The following is an 18,319-nucleotide window of genomic DNA, read 5'->3' as shown; positions in this document are numbered from 1 at the left end:
TCATGAGCTGGCTTGGCTTGACTCACTTCCAGCCCTAAGTAGCGCTCATCAAATTATATATATATATATATATATATATATATATATATATATTCCAAAGCTTCGTACTTATTAGATTTTGTCATAAAATAAAAATTAGGTGCCAATATCCCTCTGGTTCTATTTCGCGTGTATCACCATTGTCATGACCCAATTCGTGAACACTAGCCATGAAACTCCCATTTTCTTGGGCGCTATGCAGGAAATGGAAACTTGGCTCATTTCGTAGGCACCAAAGTTGAGTTCGAGTGTATATCTATTTCGTAGATAATGATCCTGAGATGGAGCTACGTATTTTAGAGATGATTTGCAGCCGTGTGTATTTAAAAAAATAATTTTTTTTTATTTATTTCAATAAAAAAACCTGTATTTCTCTCTCTATGATATTTATTTACGAAATTTTTTTATTTTGGATCACTATTTTAAGCCTTTAAAATGTTTAAAAGGAAAGTAAATGGAGGAACATATAAAATAAAATAAAATAAAGTACTTATAAAACTATATAAGTGATAAAGACCTAACGTTATTATGATATTAAGAAAAAATATATGAAATCAAGAGGTGATCAGTCAAAAAGTAAATAACTTAACTAATTTATAATTATATTTAATTAATTTTATTTATTTTTAATTTATAATATTTAATGTTAATTACTTCTCACATCAAATTAAAATTCTAAATAATATGTTGAAGAAATATAGACACGGATCACGCAATTTCTAACAATCCCAATTATTAGTATATAACAATTTATTAAATATATAAAAGAATATCCATTTAGTATGAAAAAGAAACATTCTAATACTTAGAAAAAACATCCTAATGCTTAGCATAAACACTATCCACATAAAGATTTTAGATTCATTCAAAGATATTTGACTGATTTTTTACTGGTACCTTCTTAGTTCTCTAGCATTGTTGTGATATTAAAGGTGTTGGATTTTCCGTGGAGTCTTATAGCTCGAAAGAAAAAAGGACCTGAGTCAAAACGAGAAGCTGGTCCCACCCAAAAATAGAGAAAAAGAAGAAGAGGAGAATCTTTAAAAGTTTAAACTAACTTTAACTTTTTAATGTGCATATACCCTCTTTATACTATCATTTAAAATAAAAAAACCCTTTTAATACGAAATTGTGAAAAGAAAATAATAAGGTGGCAAAGAAGGGAGAGTGAGAAGAGGAAGGTAGCAATGGAAGGCTACTTGAGGAGACAAGAAAACAAAACTATGCACAAGTTTATGGCTTCTTCCAAAGCGATAGCGATTTTTGATACACCTATCATTCCTTCCACTGCTACACTCAACTACCACCGTACACGTCACCAAAATAATATATATAATATTTTTTTTTTATATATTTACTCATTCTATTATTTTATTGTAAGTGTGTTCAAGTTAACCTGAATTTCCCAAATTTACTTATCCACCTAAATCAAATGGCTATTTACGTTACACCTACCATACCATATAATAATAGTAGTAGCTAGGCACGATATATAGTACAGCAGTAGCAATACTCTAAGAAATATTATGATCAAATTAAATTTCCTTGTCGGTGTACTAATGTGTGGATTAAAGTTTTTATAGTTTTTAATTAATTTGCGAATAAACATTTGCTAATTACGTCCTTCTAGCAGTGACGAAGATTTACACTAATAACAAGTTGAAACCATGACGTAATTGAAAGAACAAGTTCAAACAAAATCGTAAGATTAGAAAAATACAAAGCCTTTTTCAAAGAGAAGAAGAAAAAAACAGAGTAGTATACAAGAAGATAAAACACCTGTCACCCACTAATAAAAAAAAATAAAAAACCTCATCATCAAATCTTTCTTCCATTTACAACCAGTTATTATGAATATAAACAAATTCAGCAAAAATAATATATCAAATAAAATAAAATAAAGTCCACCATTAACATAAGCTAAAATATATATTAAGAAAAAAAAACAAACCTCTCTGCAATTTTTTTTGTTCTAACGATGGTGATAATATTGTTCATCCAACGGTCCATTTCCAGATCTTGAATCTGACATCGACGTTGCACTTGGCGTTCGAGGTGGACGCCGTCGCCGGTTTCTTCCCGGAGGGAAGTGTGGCCTTGATACCTTCACAAGAAACCCTGATTCTGACCTTCGGTGTCTTCAAATTCCCCATCGCAGCCTTCACCTTCGTCTCCAGCTTCACCTGCAACGGCAACCCGCTCTTACTCTTCATGTTGCTCTTCAACTTCGCCGCATCATCGCTCTGCAGCGCCTGGCCGGAGCTCGAAATCGTTGTCTTCAGCACCGTCGTGTTCTTCTTGCCGTGGTCGAAGGCGGGGACAGTGCCGTCGCCGACGTCGATGTCACCGGAGAGGATCGAGACGGAGGTAGGATCGTAGGAGAATGAGATGTGTTTGTTAGGGTTTGTAGCGGTTACGCTGATCGCGAATTTCGAGCTTAGTGTGGAAGAAGCGGTGAGGTTGAGGTACGAAAGTGTGAGGGACGTGACGGTGAAGTCAGGGCGGTGGGGACGGTAGAGGACATAAACGACGACGCCGGCGATACCGATCAGAAGGAGGAGGATGAGAACGATGAGGATCAACCAGAAGCAGAAGCGGCAGCAGCAGCTACGGCGGCTCCTCCGGTGGTGGAGTGGCTGCGGACGGTAGGTTGGGCGGGTGGCTCCGTAGAGCTGAGCCTTGGTAGCTGGAAATGCCGGATTGGCTCCGGCAGCGGCGCCTCCGTTGGCGGCGGGCTTGGCTGAAGGGTAAACCCTGTCGGTCATGTCTGTCTTCCTTCTTTTCTTTTTTTTTCTTTTTTTTTTTTTACTTAAATTTCCAGAGTGTGTTGAAACTTGAAACTTGATACTGATATGAATAGAAGAGAAAGGAAATGAAAGAAAATATAGGAGTTTAATTTAAGAGAGGGTATAGTATTTAGAGTAAAGTATGGGATTTAATTAAAGAAAGTGATAAATGAGGATTTGGAAGTGGGTGAGGTGTTTTGTATTATGAAAGTGGAAAGATGTGAACGTTCTAACCATTCCTCTTTCTTTAGCTGTGTCCAGCTCTCACTCTTGGCGCGTGTCTTCACTCGTTTCTAGACACTTAATTCCAAGTCAACTTATTTAGCTTCTTTTCTTTTAAGTATTTAACCCACATGCAAATTATTTTCCAACTCTTTGACAAACTACACCAACTTGTTATTGTTTGTGAGGGCCACCTTAATTAAATAGATAATATCCTTTTTTTTTTTTTTGGTATTTACTCACCGACAAGGAAGTTACAACATGCATGTAATTAAGTTAATAATTCAAGTAGCTAGCTAGTTTCAGTCTTTCAGAGTCATCGTATTTGTTCTTTGTTTAGGTTAAAGAGGAATAATCCTACGTTTTAAAATAAATGTTATATATATATATATATACCCCAATGCAAATTATATGATTGGTAATGGTGGGTCTTTTAGCTAAAGGCGTGAGTTGTATTCATTTTTCAATTATGTATATAGATTGATTGACTAGTCGGTACAGCTAGATCATTTTTCATTATTCTTCATTCAAATTTCAGCTACTACATTACTTCATACATAGTTATATACTACTATTATATATTTCTATAAGAAAATAATGCTTGTAACTTTTCTCAAGTATTTTTATAATCTATAAAGTACGAAAGAAATATATACAAAGTTAGAATGTATAATATTTCCTTTCTATAAACAATCAAAGAAAACTGTTGTCTTGCCAAAAAAAAAAAAAAAGAAGGTTTCATGTGAAATGAAGGTTAGTAATATATGAAGCTAATTCAAAACGGAGATTTGAAGAAACTAAAAATAAATGTGGATTTAATTTGTCATTGTACTCCAAAAATTGATTATGAATGTTAGGTCAAAAATTAGCTGGCATCCCAATATAATGCATAGAGAAAATGTAGTACCTAACCGAGTATAGTACCTATGACAGATTTATTTTATTTATATTAAGCATGTTAAGTATAATTAATGAGAAATATGTATATATCTTAGCACTACTAGAATTACATGTGCTACTATTTTATTGGTTGGTAAGATGAATAATAGAATTGGAATAGAGGAGGGAGAATGGCGCGTGGATGATATGATTCATTGATTCCTGAAGCATTATTTTAAAGAGATGTGAATGTGATTTGAATTTGATGTGAGATGCTACCTCCTCTTCTATCTTTTTCTCTTCCTATTACCTATGCATGTATGGTATGGTTAGTAACATGGAATTATATTCTACAACGTGCTCATATAAAATAAAAGGATTTAGTTAATTTGCGCCTAAAGTTACAAATTAAATTTTTTCTTACAAAAAATAATATAAATTTAAATTCTCAATGTATTCGTGGTGTATTTATTAAAATAAAATATTTAAAATTTTTTATTATTAGTAACTTTAATTATTTAAAAAATCAAATAAAAAAATATATATTCAAATAAATTTTTAAAAAATTTTGTGTCAAATATTTTTATTTTCAATAAATTTTTATTATATTGACATCCTTAATTTTTATAAATTAAAATATTTAAATTCTTTCGTCATATTTTTTAGGATTTATTTGTTAAGATAAAAATAATTAATTTAATAAAAGAATTTTAGAAATAAAAATATCTGACACAATTTTTTACGAATAAAAAAAAAACTATGAAATTGATGGCCATGTTGATTGTGCCATGCAATGCATGATGGTAAATCAAATCCCCTAAATTATATTGATTAGAAAGAATGCAATGATAGATGGTCATGATTTGATTCCCTATACTCCCTGATTAGGACCTTCCTCTAACATATACCTACCTCTAGTAAGTTCCTAGGTTTCCATCACAAATACATCATCATTTTAATATTTACTTTTATTTATTTATAAATAATTTTTCTGCTGAATTCCTTTTAAGAGAAAAGAGTTTCTTTTAATTTTATATAATTATTGTTTTCCTTAAACCAATCGCGAAAATCTGGAGAACAGACAGAAGCAATGAATGATTAAGTAAAACATTCTCATTGTAATGTGTACATATATAATTAACCAAAAAATTATTAATACAAATGAATTTGGATCGGATGTGCCATTAATTAGTATAAAAAGCTTTAGAAGTACATATAAAGTTGAATGTCTTTATTTATGAGGTCTCTAAAATATTTTGCTTTTCATAATTAATATTGCATCAAAATCAAACCCTTATTAGTATATTGAGGATCAATGAGATTAAGAGATGGACCTATTTTTAAAAGAACTTATATATTAACCATTAAATATATAGGAGTTACTTTAATAAAGATGTCTAAAATATTTTTTTAAATATTTTTTAATAATTAAAATTTAACATATAATCGATTAAATCATGTTATTTTATTAAAATTAGGTTGGATAAATTAATTTGACCGAAAAATAATGAATCAAATTTTGAATCGGTCTAAATTAATATTATTTTTTATAAAAAATTATTACAATATCCTTATTATTGATAATGATTAAAATATTCTTATTATATATATTAATTTTGAGAATCATAAATTTTAACCATTTTCTTCTCTGTCGTCTCAGGATTAGGATTTAGAGTTTTCAAATATATATATATATATATATATATATATAATAGGATATTTTAGTTATTTTTATAATAAAGATATTGTAGTTATTTTTTGTAAAAAATATTAATTTATATTGGTTCAAAATTTAATTTATTAATTTTTGACTAAATTGATTTGTTCAGTCTAATTTTAATAAAAATAACACAATTTAATTGATTATATATGTTAAATTTTATTTTTTTTTAAATATTTAAAAAAAATTTAACATCTTTATCTAAGTAATTTCCTAAATATATAATCATGCTATTAAACATTATAAGATTTAAAATAAAGTAATAATAAGTTTAAGGTGATGGCAAATGGAAATGAATCCACACCTAACTTGCATTCAATATATATGGCCACTGTTAACTTATTTGATTTCATCCAGTTGGCCTCTTTTCCCCATGTTTATGTTTATTACACTCATTCTAGAATAACCTATTACGTTAATATTGTTCTACTAAGTCATTTTCACCATGAACTTGTAAATTATCATCTTACCTAACGAATCACGAGCGATTTTGTCACCAAAAACGCATCTGGCTTGTGTTATCAAATTAATTATTATACTTTTAGTTATCTATATATTGCCATATTGGGATTTAGTGATGTATACATGAGCAACCTAAAACAATACATGAGCAACCTTTGGGCTTGGGCTACTAGTCTACTATGCAATACCCTAAAATAATCATAGATGAGTAACCTTGGGCTACCATGCCCCAAAAATTAGCTAGAAACTTAATTCAACATCAAAGTCGTGCCTCACTCTGCTTCCAAGAAAAAAAAAAAAGTCGTGCCTCACTAAGCTAACTTGGAAGTGTGGTGTAACAAAAATTATTTGTGAAACTGATTTGAGGGAAACTTTTATTGTTGTTCAAAGAGAACCGACTTCAGATGATAAGAAGGATACTAATATAGAAGAGAATGGGAGGTTCATTTCAACTTAGTGGCTTAGTGCTACTCTATTTGGCTTCTGTGCAGCGTCATCTTATTTGATGTTATGGGCAAATGGATTCTTCTATGAATTCTGCATTTATGACTACTCTTAAATAAATCCTTCACATGTATAACCCCGAAATAATGAATTAATAAAATATAGAATTTAGTTCACATGTGTTTTTTACTTTTTTTTTTTTTTAGGTATATTATAAAATTATTAATAGTAAAAGTTTTCAAATAGTTACTTTAATAAATATATAATACATACATTAAAACCTAATTTAATATCTTTTCTATAATTTTTTTTTAATAGTTTTCTGTATTTTATAATAAACCTTTCTATTTTAAAATAAATACTCTGTTAACAAAAATATAGGAAACAACTTATTTACAAGTCAACATAAAACAAACTCTATCATAGTTATCAGAATCGAACCGGTGATCGAATCGGTCAGATCATTGGGTCACTGGATCATTGGTTCAACTGCTGGGTCATTAGTTGAACCGATTGACCCGGTCCTATGTAAATAAAAAATAAAATATAGTCAAAAATTTAAAATTAAAATTTAAAATACATATCTTCACTAACATTTTAAAAATATCTAGCTGTTCTAAAACAATATGAAACAGGAACAATAAGTATTTTGTTAATTTTACTTTATTATAAATATTTTTTTTATATTAAAATAACTATTATTTTTTAATTTTAATAATTTATTAATTAGTTTATATCTATTATACTATTATATACTACAAGTATTTATTGAAAAATAATATTAATAGATATTATATAATTATAAAAAAATAAATGAGTTTATAATTATTGTTAAATAAAAATATAATTAATTTAAGAATGAATGAGTTTATAACTAAAATTAAAATAAATTAAATAGAATAAATTATTTGCTGAAAGATATTTATATATATATTAATTTGCATATATATTGATAAAAAGTTCAATAGCCTGGTGGTTGTGAGTATCATATTTTTTTTGAGGAGGGGGATTCGAACCCCAGCTTCAACATTTTGAAAAAATCTTGAAGCTCAAGCAGTTCGATCGAACCGGTAAGATCGAATTTGACCGGTTCGATCGAACCGATCCATTATCTTATCCGGTCAGATTATCGGACTGGATTGGCTTAGGATCCAGTTCACCGGTTTTTCGATCAAACCGGTCAATCTGGTCCGATTTTGCTAACAATGAACTCTATTATAATTAAATTTTATAAATAAATCAAAATTTAAAATTCAAAAAAATTCTTTCTACGTTTATCTTAATCATATTTGTAAGACCCCAAATTTTTGAAAATTAAATAAATAATTATTTATGAGTTAATATATTATATTGAGATATAATTTTTAAAAAAGTTATTTTTAACAAAAATAATTAAATAAATTTTTATAATTATTAAAATTTAATTTAATTATTATTTATTTTATTTAATTTTTATCAAAAAAAAAATAATTTAATAAAACAAAAATTAAATTGATTATTATTATTCTCCTAGCTTCCATTATATCCCTTGGCCGAATGCCATTTGGGAAAGGAAGAAAGCCACCAACGTGGCTTAGTATGCATACATACATATATAGTAATGACACATGTTTTGATTACTTTATTATTCTTTTGACACCTGATAACACCTTAATGCCACAAATCCTCAAGTTTCACTATTACCCTTTACCCATCTTTATTTCCCTTCCTTCATCACCGAACTGCACTTGGAAAAGAAACAAAGAGAGACCGAGAGTGTGCGTAAAAAAAACCGTAGAACCTCTGAGTTTTCGGTTTGGATTCTTTTTGTGATTCGTAACTCTAATAAAAAAATCTAATCCGATAAAAGTGTTCGTATTTTCCTCCTTTACGTGCTGGCGTTATTTTTGTCCGGTGGAAGTCGACGGTAACGTAACTCTCCTGCCCCTTGAGTTCGGCCAATTGGAGTTCTAGAAGGCACAGGCGATTTCTGACGTTTTCTTCTTCAACGGCTCGATCAGAAGGCTTTTCCGGGATTTCGAGTATTTCGATTTCGTACGGAAGTAGGAAATTTATTTCAAAATTAACTGTTTTAATTTACGAATGCCATCAAAATTTAGTGAGTAACTGCAAATAATTCATAAATGTCTCGTTTGATTAACTGATAAAAGTTGATGAGATTGAGATTGTTAGTGATTGTGAATATAATTGAATGTGATGAAATTGGTTGAATTGTGGCTGTGAATGGTGATTAATCTGGGATTATTTATTAATTTGGAAATGATTTCTAATTTTGGAAATGTTTGGAAAAAGCGGAGAATGGTTCGGTTGGGACCCGAAAAGGGTGGCAAAGTCCGAGTTTTAGGAGAGATGTTGCCGAAATTTTATAAAATCTAAGGTTTATTTGAAAAGTTATTTTAAAAGATTTGGATTTAAAAAATGATATTATTTAAGTTTTATTTAGTTAAGAAAAGATTATGTTTTGAGTTTTTACTCATTAAAGACGACTTTATGTTTTGAGTTTGATTAAAGAACTACCTTTTAAGGAATTATGATTCAAGGAGTTTATTAATTTTAAAGAACGAGTTTGATTGTCATCCTCCCTAAAGTGTCGGAACTCTGCCGTGAGATTTACTTAATAAATGATTCTTTTTAGTCTTTTGAAAGAGGTTTAAATCTGAAATGGTTTTGGAGGAGTTGTTGGTTTTAAATAAAAATGATTTGAGTTCGGTTTGTTAAGAAGAAGAAAGAAAGGAAAAAGAGAACACGACACGTGTGATTTATGAAATGATTAAAAGGTCACGAGAGGGTGACGGAAAGTAAGTGGTTAAGGTGCGGATGTGAAAATGCTAAGCCGTGGGCTTTATGTGTGAAGGATTGTGCGGGGATGCCCGTGTGTATGGAATGGCTTCCAGGAGAAAGTGGCACATGCTTCAGCTGGAGAATCAGCGCCTGCAAGTACTTGCAGAGGTCATGTTCGGCATACTTCAGCTGGAGAATCAGCGCCCGCAAGAAGTAGAAACTTGCGGAGGTTATGCCGCTGGAATGCCTTATCCGACTTGTGAGTCGGATTGCGTCGGGTGCGGGTCGAAACCGACAAATGAGCTCATTACCTGCGATAGGACTAGACATGCATCATCATTGTTTGCACATTTGCATTTGATTGTGTTTGCTTATCTTGTCTCTCTGTGATTGTGCTGTTTGACTTGTTTGTATGTTGGTTTGAATTCCTTACTTGTGCTGTTAGTTCACAGATGTATTGAGGTGGGATGTTGTGGTTGAAATATGATTATGTGGTTGAGAGATGGTTAGTATGACTAATTTTGTAAGTAAAATCTGTTTTGAGTTTAGAAATTTAAAGAAAAATAATTATTTATCTAAAGTAGAAATAAAAGTATTTCCAAAGGTTTAACAAAATAGTTTTACTAAGTTAATTATTTGCATTAAATTCATTACTTTTAAAGCATTCCCATTCCCTACTGAGAATGCGTGGTTTGTTCTCACCCCAAAATCTTTCACCCTTTCAGTGACACAGGTTCGAAGACTCAGTTTGAAGCTGCGGGCGATTATTAGTCTTATTTGAGTTAAGTTTATGTGTTGAGTCGTTTTCCTAGAATTCCCTCGCCTTTGTTAGTTAAGCTAAGATTCTATTTTATATAGAGGAATATGAGTTGTATCTGAGTTTCATTTGAATTTTTTTTTTGTATGATATTTATTATTCTTACTAACTATGTGACTAGTGTTGCTTGGAGGTCTTTGATATATGATTTTAATTAATAGAACCAAAACTTTTTGGCTTTTTCTTAAAAATTGAAACGCGAAATCGAACTAAAGGCTCAGTATTAAATAGTAAATATGGAAAACAGGTCAGTAACGCCTCACTTTTGGTACGATCATGACGTGCTCAAAGTTAGGGTGTTACAATATTTATAATACACAATAAAAACCTAATCCATAAAAAACCTAATCTATTTCCATTCATTTGAAAACAGTCAAATCTCTCTCTCCACAAACTCACTGTCGCGTCTTTCGTCGCGCTGCGTGGCCTCTTCCACGCGTTCCGTCGACGTCCTTCTTTCGTCGACGCCGTCGACCACACGTCCCAATGCATCTGCACTGCCGTGGCCGCCAATCGTTGCGCGCAGCCATCGTCGATAGGTCCTCCATTTGTAACGGACGATCGACTACTCCGATCCATGGCGACTCCTCCACTCGTGATGTGCGGTTTCCGTGGCTTCCTCCTCGCAACGCGCCACCACGAGTCTCCCACCGTACACGCAACACCGTTTAAGATGTTGTCACCGGTCACCCTACGGCTCTTCTTCTTGTCCTCTCTTATTTGGTTTTGAATGATTTTTTTAACTAGTTTTTTATGTTTTTTTTTCTTAAATTTCGGATGATTTTTTTTATTAGTTTTAGATGATTCTTTTTCCTATGTTTTGTATATTTTTTTTCCTTATAATTTGGATGATTATTTTTCCTATATTTTGTATGTTTTTTTTTAGGATTGGGATGATTCTTTATCTTATATTTTGTCATTTTTTTAGTTTGAACTTTTTTTTAAAAAAAAAGAGAAATTAGGATTTGCGTAATAAATGATAAAAGATGAATTAGATTAAAAAAAAGTAATTAATAATTATTAATTTTGTATTTTTAAAAAATAAAATTTAAATAATTAATAATTAATGACAATTAATTAATATAGAACGTGGTTTAAATATGATCATTGGCTATACACTTCTTAGTTTTTTAGTGAGATTGGCTAAAAAATATCTTAAAAGGACTAAATAAAATATTATAAATTATTTTTAGAATATATAAGTTTAATATTAGTCAACGAATTATAATTTAAATGGTATAATCTCTTCATACTCACCTAAAAAATTATGAGTTTAAGTCTTCTTATCTTCAATTAAAAAAAAAGTTAAATATTAATTTTTACGATTTTCTTATTTAATACATTGAAAAATTCAATCTAACGCCATGAGCCAGCACGTTGACCATGAAAAACTGGGATAATAATTATTGACTTTTTTTTTATTCTTTTTTTATTTTTTTCTCATATGTATAAGATTTTTTTAAAAATAAAATTAAAAAATAATTTATTTTTTCATATCTAATTTTTTAACTTTAATTTTTTAAATATAATTTTTTTTATTTAGGGCGAGCTGCAAATTCTATACCCGCGGCTAAACTTTTTTTTATATTGGGTTATTATTGGTGTTTTTTGTTAATATTATGATGTTTTGGTGTAATGCAGTGATATGGGATAAAAAAAATCGTGAGTAACGATTTCAAACAAGACAAAAAAATAAAAAAAGTTAACAAAAATCGTAAATTACGATTCCAAATAAGACAAAAAAATAGGAAATCGTGAGTTACGATTTTAATTTTTTAATTTAAAAAAATGTAATTTATGAAATCGTGAGTAACGATTTCTTTTGTTTTACGATTTGTATTATACATCACACTTGTGAAATACACCCATTTCAACTCATACCAACGTAATACACCATTTCATCCATCATATAAACTCTATAAAAAATGATAGAGTTCGTCCTAACTCCAGCGAATTCTATAAGCCATATTTAACAAAGATTTTTTTTTATTATAAATTAAAAAAAAATTATTATTTCTCCAATAAAAATATAACTTATTCCTATGTACTCTTATGTACTCCTGTATATCTTGAAGACGATAGTAATAGTTGTTATTATTTGTGGTGAAACTTAAGAATGATAGTGATTATTATTATTCGTGGTGAAACTTAAGAATTTGAATTAGCAATTTGAATTAGCAATTTAAAAAATAATAATATTTAAAAAATTAAAGTTAAACAATAAAAATTTAAAAAATAATAATTTTTTATTTTATTTTAATAAAAAATCCCATATATATACACTGACAATGATTCTGAAACCCAAAACTATTCAATGATGAGGTGAACTGTCTGAAACCCAAAACTATTCATCATGAGGTGGGCAATGTTCCTATCAGTCACACAATACATTCAAGGCTCTAATCGGTAAGTTTTCACATCAACAAGCCCGTTTATTGGAATTACAGCTATCTCGCGTAAACAAAATTAATTCTCTAATGTTATTGTTGCGTATTCATCCAATCCGGTCATCACTTCGTTTGGAAATTATTTATGGTGGTTTATTTTTTGAGACAGAACAGAATATTGAGACAGAAATAATAGAATGTATTGTGTATTGTGTATTATGTTTGAATAGTACAAGACATTAATATATTGTTTTAATAGTATAAGAAACACTAAAAATTATTTTTTGTGTATTATGTTTAAGTAGTATAAGATACTAATATAATGTTCAGGATCATGTTTGGATACATATAAACAAAATTAAAATATTATATGAAATAACTAAAATAGTCATGTAATTTTAAATTTTTTGCATCAAATACAAACTAATTTAATAAAAAATGAGAGTACGTTAGAATACATGAGATTACAAGAAGAATTAGTCTATAAATCAACAAGGTAAAAATGGTATTAAAGTTATTTCTGTGCGATCAAATACACGTACCTGTGTGACTTAGTGGGTTTCACTAGTATATATTGAATTTCTCTTGTTGTGGCAGTTATCAGTATTTTTGCTACCGGTTTGACGGAGTCTTCTCATGATACTCCGATTTTTGGAGTTTTAATGGTTTTAGTTTGAGAAATTTTCGGGAGGTTATCTTCCTTTGTGGGATTCAATTCCGAGGTTGTTGTGGTGGCTGCGTTTGTTTTTAGAGACAGTATAGAACATGACACTGAAACAGAGACAATAGGATGGAGACACTAAAAATTATTTTTTGTGTACCGTGTTTGTATTATGTTTGGATACACATGGACAAGACTAAAATATTATATGAAATGATTAAAATAGTCATATGATTCTAAATTTTCTACATCAAGTACAAACTAATTTAATAGAGAATGAGAGTACGTAGGAGTACAGACGGAACTTGAAAAAAATGTTTGAAGAGACCAAAAATTTTAATAAAAAAATATATAATAGTATTTATATTAAAATAAAATTTATAAATATAATTATTTTATTTTTAAATTTATTATTAATATGTAGGAATACATATGGTTAAGATTAACAAAAAATAAATTTAAGTTTGATTAATAAAAAATTTTGTGTAGGTTAATAAGTCAAATTAATTTTAAATAAAAAATTAATTTTAAAAAAGAATCCATTTTTACATGAAAAAAATAGTTTTTGCATATAAAAAACTATTTTTATTTAGAAAACTAATTTTTTTTAATCTAAAAACTATTTTCAAAAAATTAATTTTTCTTTAAATTATATAAAATTAATTACAACTTATAAATTATTTTTTAGCATTTTAAAAGATCAATTTCACCTTTGATAATATTTATCTTTTAAAGTTTTAAGATTAATTATTTTTGTTATTATTTTTATTACAAATCAAATAATATAATACAAGGTTAAAATAGTATTTTGAAGTAAGAATGATAAGAAGAAAGGAATTATCCAATCCAATCAAAAATTCTACAAAAAGGAAAAAGAGTAAGAAGGAGAACGTAGAGATAGAGAAAGAGAAAGAGCAGGGAGAAGAAAGTACCTCTCTGAAAACAACGCAATAGGAAAAATAAAATGTGGCAATAGTGGAATAATAAAAAATATCTATAGACAAAAAAATAAAATTTATTTCATCCAATGATTCACTTTTTTTTACTGATTATATGCTGGTAAAAATTTAACAAAATTGCTGACCCATAAACTTTTCCGTATTGTATTATGAAAGTGGAAAGATGTGAACGTTCTAACCATTTCTCTTTCTTTAGCTGTGTCCAGCTCTCACTCTTGGCGCGTGTCTTCACTCGTTTCTAGAATCGAAGTTTCATTTCAACTTAGTGCTACTGTCTTTGGCTTCTGTGCAGCGTCATTCTCTTCTTTGATGTTAACAATTAATTCATGTTATAGGCAAATGAATTCTTCTATGAATTCTGCATTTATGTTAACAATTAGTTGATGTTATAGGCAAATTAATTGATGTACCTACCATTGATAAAATATAGAATTTAATTGACATGTGTTCTTTAGGTATATTATATAATTATTAATAATAAAAGTTTTCAAATGGTTACTTTAATAAAGGATTTTTTATTGAAATAAAATAAAAAAATTATTATTTTTTCAGATACAATTTTTAAATTTTAATTCCTCAAATACGATTTTTTTATTTAGAATAAGTTTATCGCACCCTAACGAATTCTATAAAGATTATAGAGTTCGTCTTACCCGTGAACTTCACTCAATTTAAAAATCTACGTTTCTAATCTAGATCATGTCTCTAAAATAGTATATAGATCTAAAAAATAATGACAGTCATTATCATTTTCAAAAATATATAGATACATCCGAATAAGCTATATTTAACAAGAATTTTTTAATTATAAATTAAAAAATAACTATTTTCTAAAAATAAAACAATTTATTTATATGTACTCTTGTGTACTCCTATATACTCTTGAACTTCTACCAATATTTTTAAACTTTAATGGGATTAATCGGAAAGGTGAAATTTTAAAAATTTGATAAATAATAAATAAAGAAGAAGAGGAAGATGGAATTTTGAAAATCATCTATAATAATAAATAAAGAAACATAAATAATCAAAATACATGCACCATGCAAGAAGAAGGAATAAAGAAAATGAAGACTATATTAAGATGAGAATGGAATCACTAACCTTCTAACCATTTTCCTCTGATTGAATATGGAACAATCTTCTTAGCTTTCTTGGCTATGGTGAAAATTCTTTATTTCATTAGGAGCTTATGCCTTCTCTAATCAAATTGTGCGGGTTTAACTGAATATAAAATTTACCTTTAAATAGTACAAAAAATGTTATATATATATATATTGAAAATAGATTAATAATATATATTTATATATAAAAATATAATAATTATTTTAGTAGTTAATTTTAATATATATTAAAAATAAATTAATAATATATATTTATATATAAGTATATAATAATTAATTTTAGTTGTTAAATTAATCTTTTTAATTTTAAAATTTAATTACTAAAATATCTTAGCTATGCAACAACACGGAATTACAAATGAGCCAAAGTTTCACATGCTCTTAGGAGATATCTGTTTACATAATGTGCAAGTTTTGTAAACTCACAATGTCTATTGAACAACTTCTTTCGTGATAATAATAATAATAATAATAATAATAATAATAATAATAATAATAATAATAATTTATTCTCCTAATTTCTCTTGATACTTAAACGAGTAAAAATTTAAATATATATTGATCCGTCTAGAATTTAGTTAAAATTAAATGCACACGTGCTATTTCAGGAGTACGTAGAGAGTACGTGTTTTGTTCTCTTAACAGACTTATCCTATAAAAACAAATAATAACGTGCCAACCCACAGAAATCTCTTTGCAAATCTCTCTAAACAAGCCCACTAAAGAGTAGTTATCACATAATCAGAACCACTAAGTAACAGTTCCACAATATCAGACCCACTAAGTAATTGCATGTGGCACAAACAATTCTATAAATACAAGTGACTCACTAGGTCACAGATACGCTACTCACTCTGAGTAATATTATACTTATTTTCTACTTCTACAAACTTGAGCGTTGGATACTTCTACAAACTTGAGCGTTGAAGTGCCTTTGTAGGTACCCACAGCCGTCGTCTTTACAAGAAGACGATGTTCCTTCCTTTCACTCCCAAAGTTCAAACAAACATATATATATTTTTTTTTTTAATTCACCAAAATATACAGATTCAAAATTTTATATTAAAAAATTAAGAAAATAATTAAGAATATAACTTTAGACCGAGTCACGTTAGACTGAGTCAGAGCAACAAGCATCTAAATCAAAGGCAAGTGGTTCAAGTAGTTCAAGCAGGGCACGCTCTTGATGGGGGCAAAAGAGAGACTTTATTCAAAAACAAACATTAAATACACTGAGGCTGCAGGCCTTTTGCAAACTATGAGAGATAATATACAAGTGTGTGTTAACATTTCAAGAAAAACTCAACATAATAAGTGAGCCAATTTTTATAAGATCTTTTCTTGTGTTTTTTTTGTGTTGTTTTTGTTTTCAGATAAAAAAAACCGTTATTGAATGCTTTCAAACTTAACAGTACAATTAGTAGAGAAAGAGTACGTATTTCGTACTCAGGAAGAATGAGAAAAAAAAGAGCAGAAATGAGTGTTTGGGGGCGAAACACAATGAGGATGGCAGCCATGTCCTCAAAAGAGATAAGGGGAGAGCGGTCCAGAGAAATCGAAGGACTTTGCACTTGCAGGATCTCTATCTGGGATAGTATAGCGACGGTGATAGACAAGAAGGACGATCCCCAAATTTCATGTGTAAACTTCACTGAAGTCTGAAGAAGCCAAGCTTTGCTTGGCAGAGCCTTATCAAGAAGTTTTGGTGATCAAAAGTAATAATGGCATAGCCTTATCAAGAAGCTTTGGTGATCAAAAGGACGATCCCCAAATTTCATGTGTAAACTTTGGATGGTTTGGTGCATCAAAAGTGGCTTTGATCTGCTTGATGTGGAGTTTGGGTACTTCATGGTAAAATTCAAGGTAGGTGAAGATCGTGAGAAGGTCATGCTTGGTGGCCCGTGGTTGATTGAGGGGCACTATATTGCTATAAAACTGTGGGATATAGATTTTCGGCCATGTGAGCAATCCTTCGGGTCTACGCTTGTATGGGTTCGGATTTCAAGGCTCCCAATCTGGTGCTACCAAGAACAGGCCATGATGCATATTGCTTCTGCAATAGGAGTCTCCATCAAAGTGGACCTAGCCACTAAGTTGGCTGAGAGAGGACGATATGCCCGAACATGTGTTCAAATAAATTTAGGACGATATCATTGTGGAAGGCGTAACTCATGTAGTGGAGTATGAAAGTTTAAATTTAATTTGTAATTCTTGTGCACGTTATGGTCACGATATGGCACAGTACTTGGGTAGAGACTCCAGGAAAAGAAAGAATGCTGATTCCGATGCCACCAAGTCCCGAGACGGTACAACGGCAGTGCCACATCCTGAGCCCAAAATCCACAATTCAAATGGAGTAGAACCTGATGTGGTAGGTGGCGTTACTGGCGAGAATCCTGCACTGAGTTTGCAAGAGGATTTGGAGGCTAATAATTTGGAAGAAAATAACGTTGAGGAGGCCTGCATGCATGATGAACCAGGCTGGGAGCAAGTTGTGAGGAAATGTAAAACCAAGCTGGGCCAGAAGCAATCTAACAAGGTCCAGAACCGATTCGGATAGAGTAATCAGGCCCACCATCCACTTCTCTCACACAGATGGATCCAGCTCCTATCGCGCCAGGGTCGGGTCACGAGTCAAGGTCGGACGCAGCGCTTTTCGTGTTGGGGAGACGTCGATCTCCTTAACCCGACACACCCCAGTGCCTTGCGGCTCCTCTCTCCGGAAATAACTAAGGCCGGCGTCCCTATAGAGCTCGCCAGTTGAGAAGAGTGGAGGCACGGCGGTGGAAACATCGTCATGTCTTCTTGCAACCGTGAATGAGGGTGTTATCGTGGCAGTTCCATTGGAGAAGGAAGGTGCGTTGTCGGCTGTTGCTGCATCGGTAGGCGGGAATAAGAAGATATTCCATGGAGATCCGACAAACATGAAGGTCACGGGAGTCACTTCCGCTGAGAAAGCCTCGGTTTGAGGTTGGTGAAGCACTTTGATTTCCTTGTTTTATATTTTTATATTTTATATTATGGATAATTTATATATA

The 18,319-nt window shown here is 30.3% G+C and overlaps 2 protein-coding genes across 2 annotated transcripts; one reads left to right on the top strand and one right to left on the bottom strand.

Moving 5' to 3' along the window:
• Positions 1 to 1,747: 1,747 nt before the first annotated feature.
• On the bottom strand, positions 1,748 to 3,145 carry LOC107613756 (Late embryogenesis abundant (LEA) hydroxyproline-rich glycoprotein family). Its single transcript, XM_016315883.3, has one exon. The coding sequence runs from the start codon at positions 2,802 to 2,804 to the stop codon at positions 2,034 to 2,036; it is 771 nt and encodes a 256-aa protein (XP_016171369.1). The 5' UTR covers positions 2,805 to 3,145; the 3' UTR covers positions 1,748 to 2,033.
• Positions 3,146 to 17,072: 13,927 nt separating this feature from the next.
• On the top strand, positions 17,073 to 17,468 carry LOC148546978 (uncharacterized). Its single transcript, XM_088496846.1, has one exon. It carries the CDS (start codon positions 17,073 to 17,075, stop codon positions 17,466 to 17,468), a length of 396 nt encoding a protein of 131 aa, XP_088352972.1.
• The last annotated feature ends 851 nt before the right edge of the window (positions 17,469 to 18,319 follow it).

This window comes from Arachis ipaensis, chromosome B8 (genome assembly GCF_059453495.1).
Source record: "Arachis ipaensis isolate K30076 ecotype BB chromosome B8, ASM5945349v1, whole genome shotgun sequence".
In the NCBI taxonomy this organism is placed as follows: Eukaryota; Viridiplantae; Streptophyta; class Magnoliopsida; order Fabales; family Fabaceae; genus Arachis; species Arachis ipaensis.
Note: the sequence above shows the minus strand (reverse complement) of the source record. Positions and strands in the feature narration are given on the sequence as shown.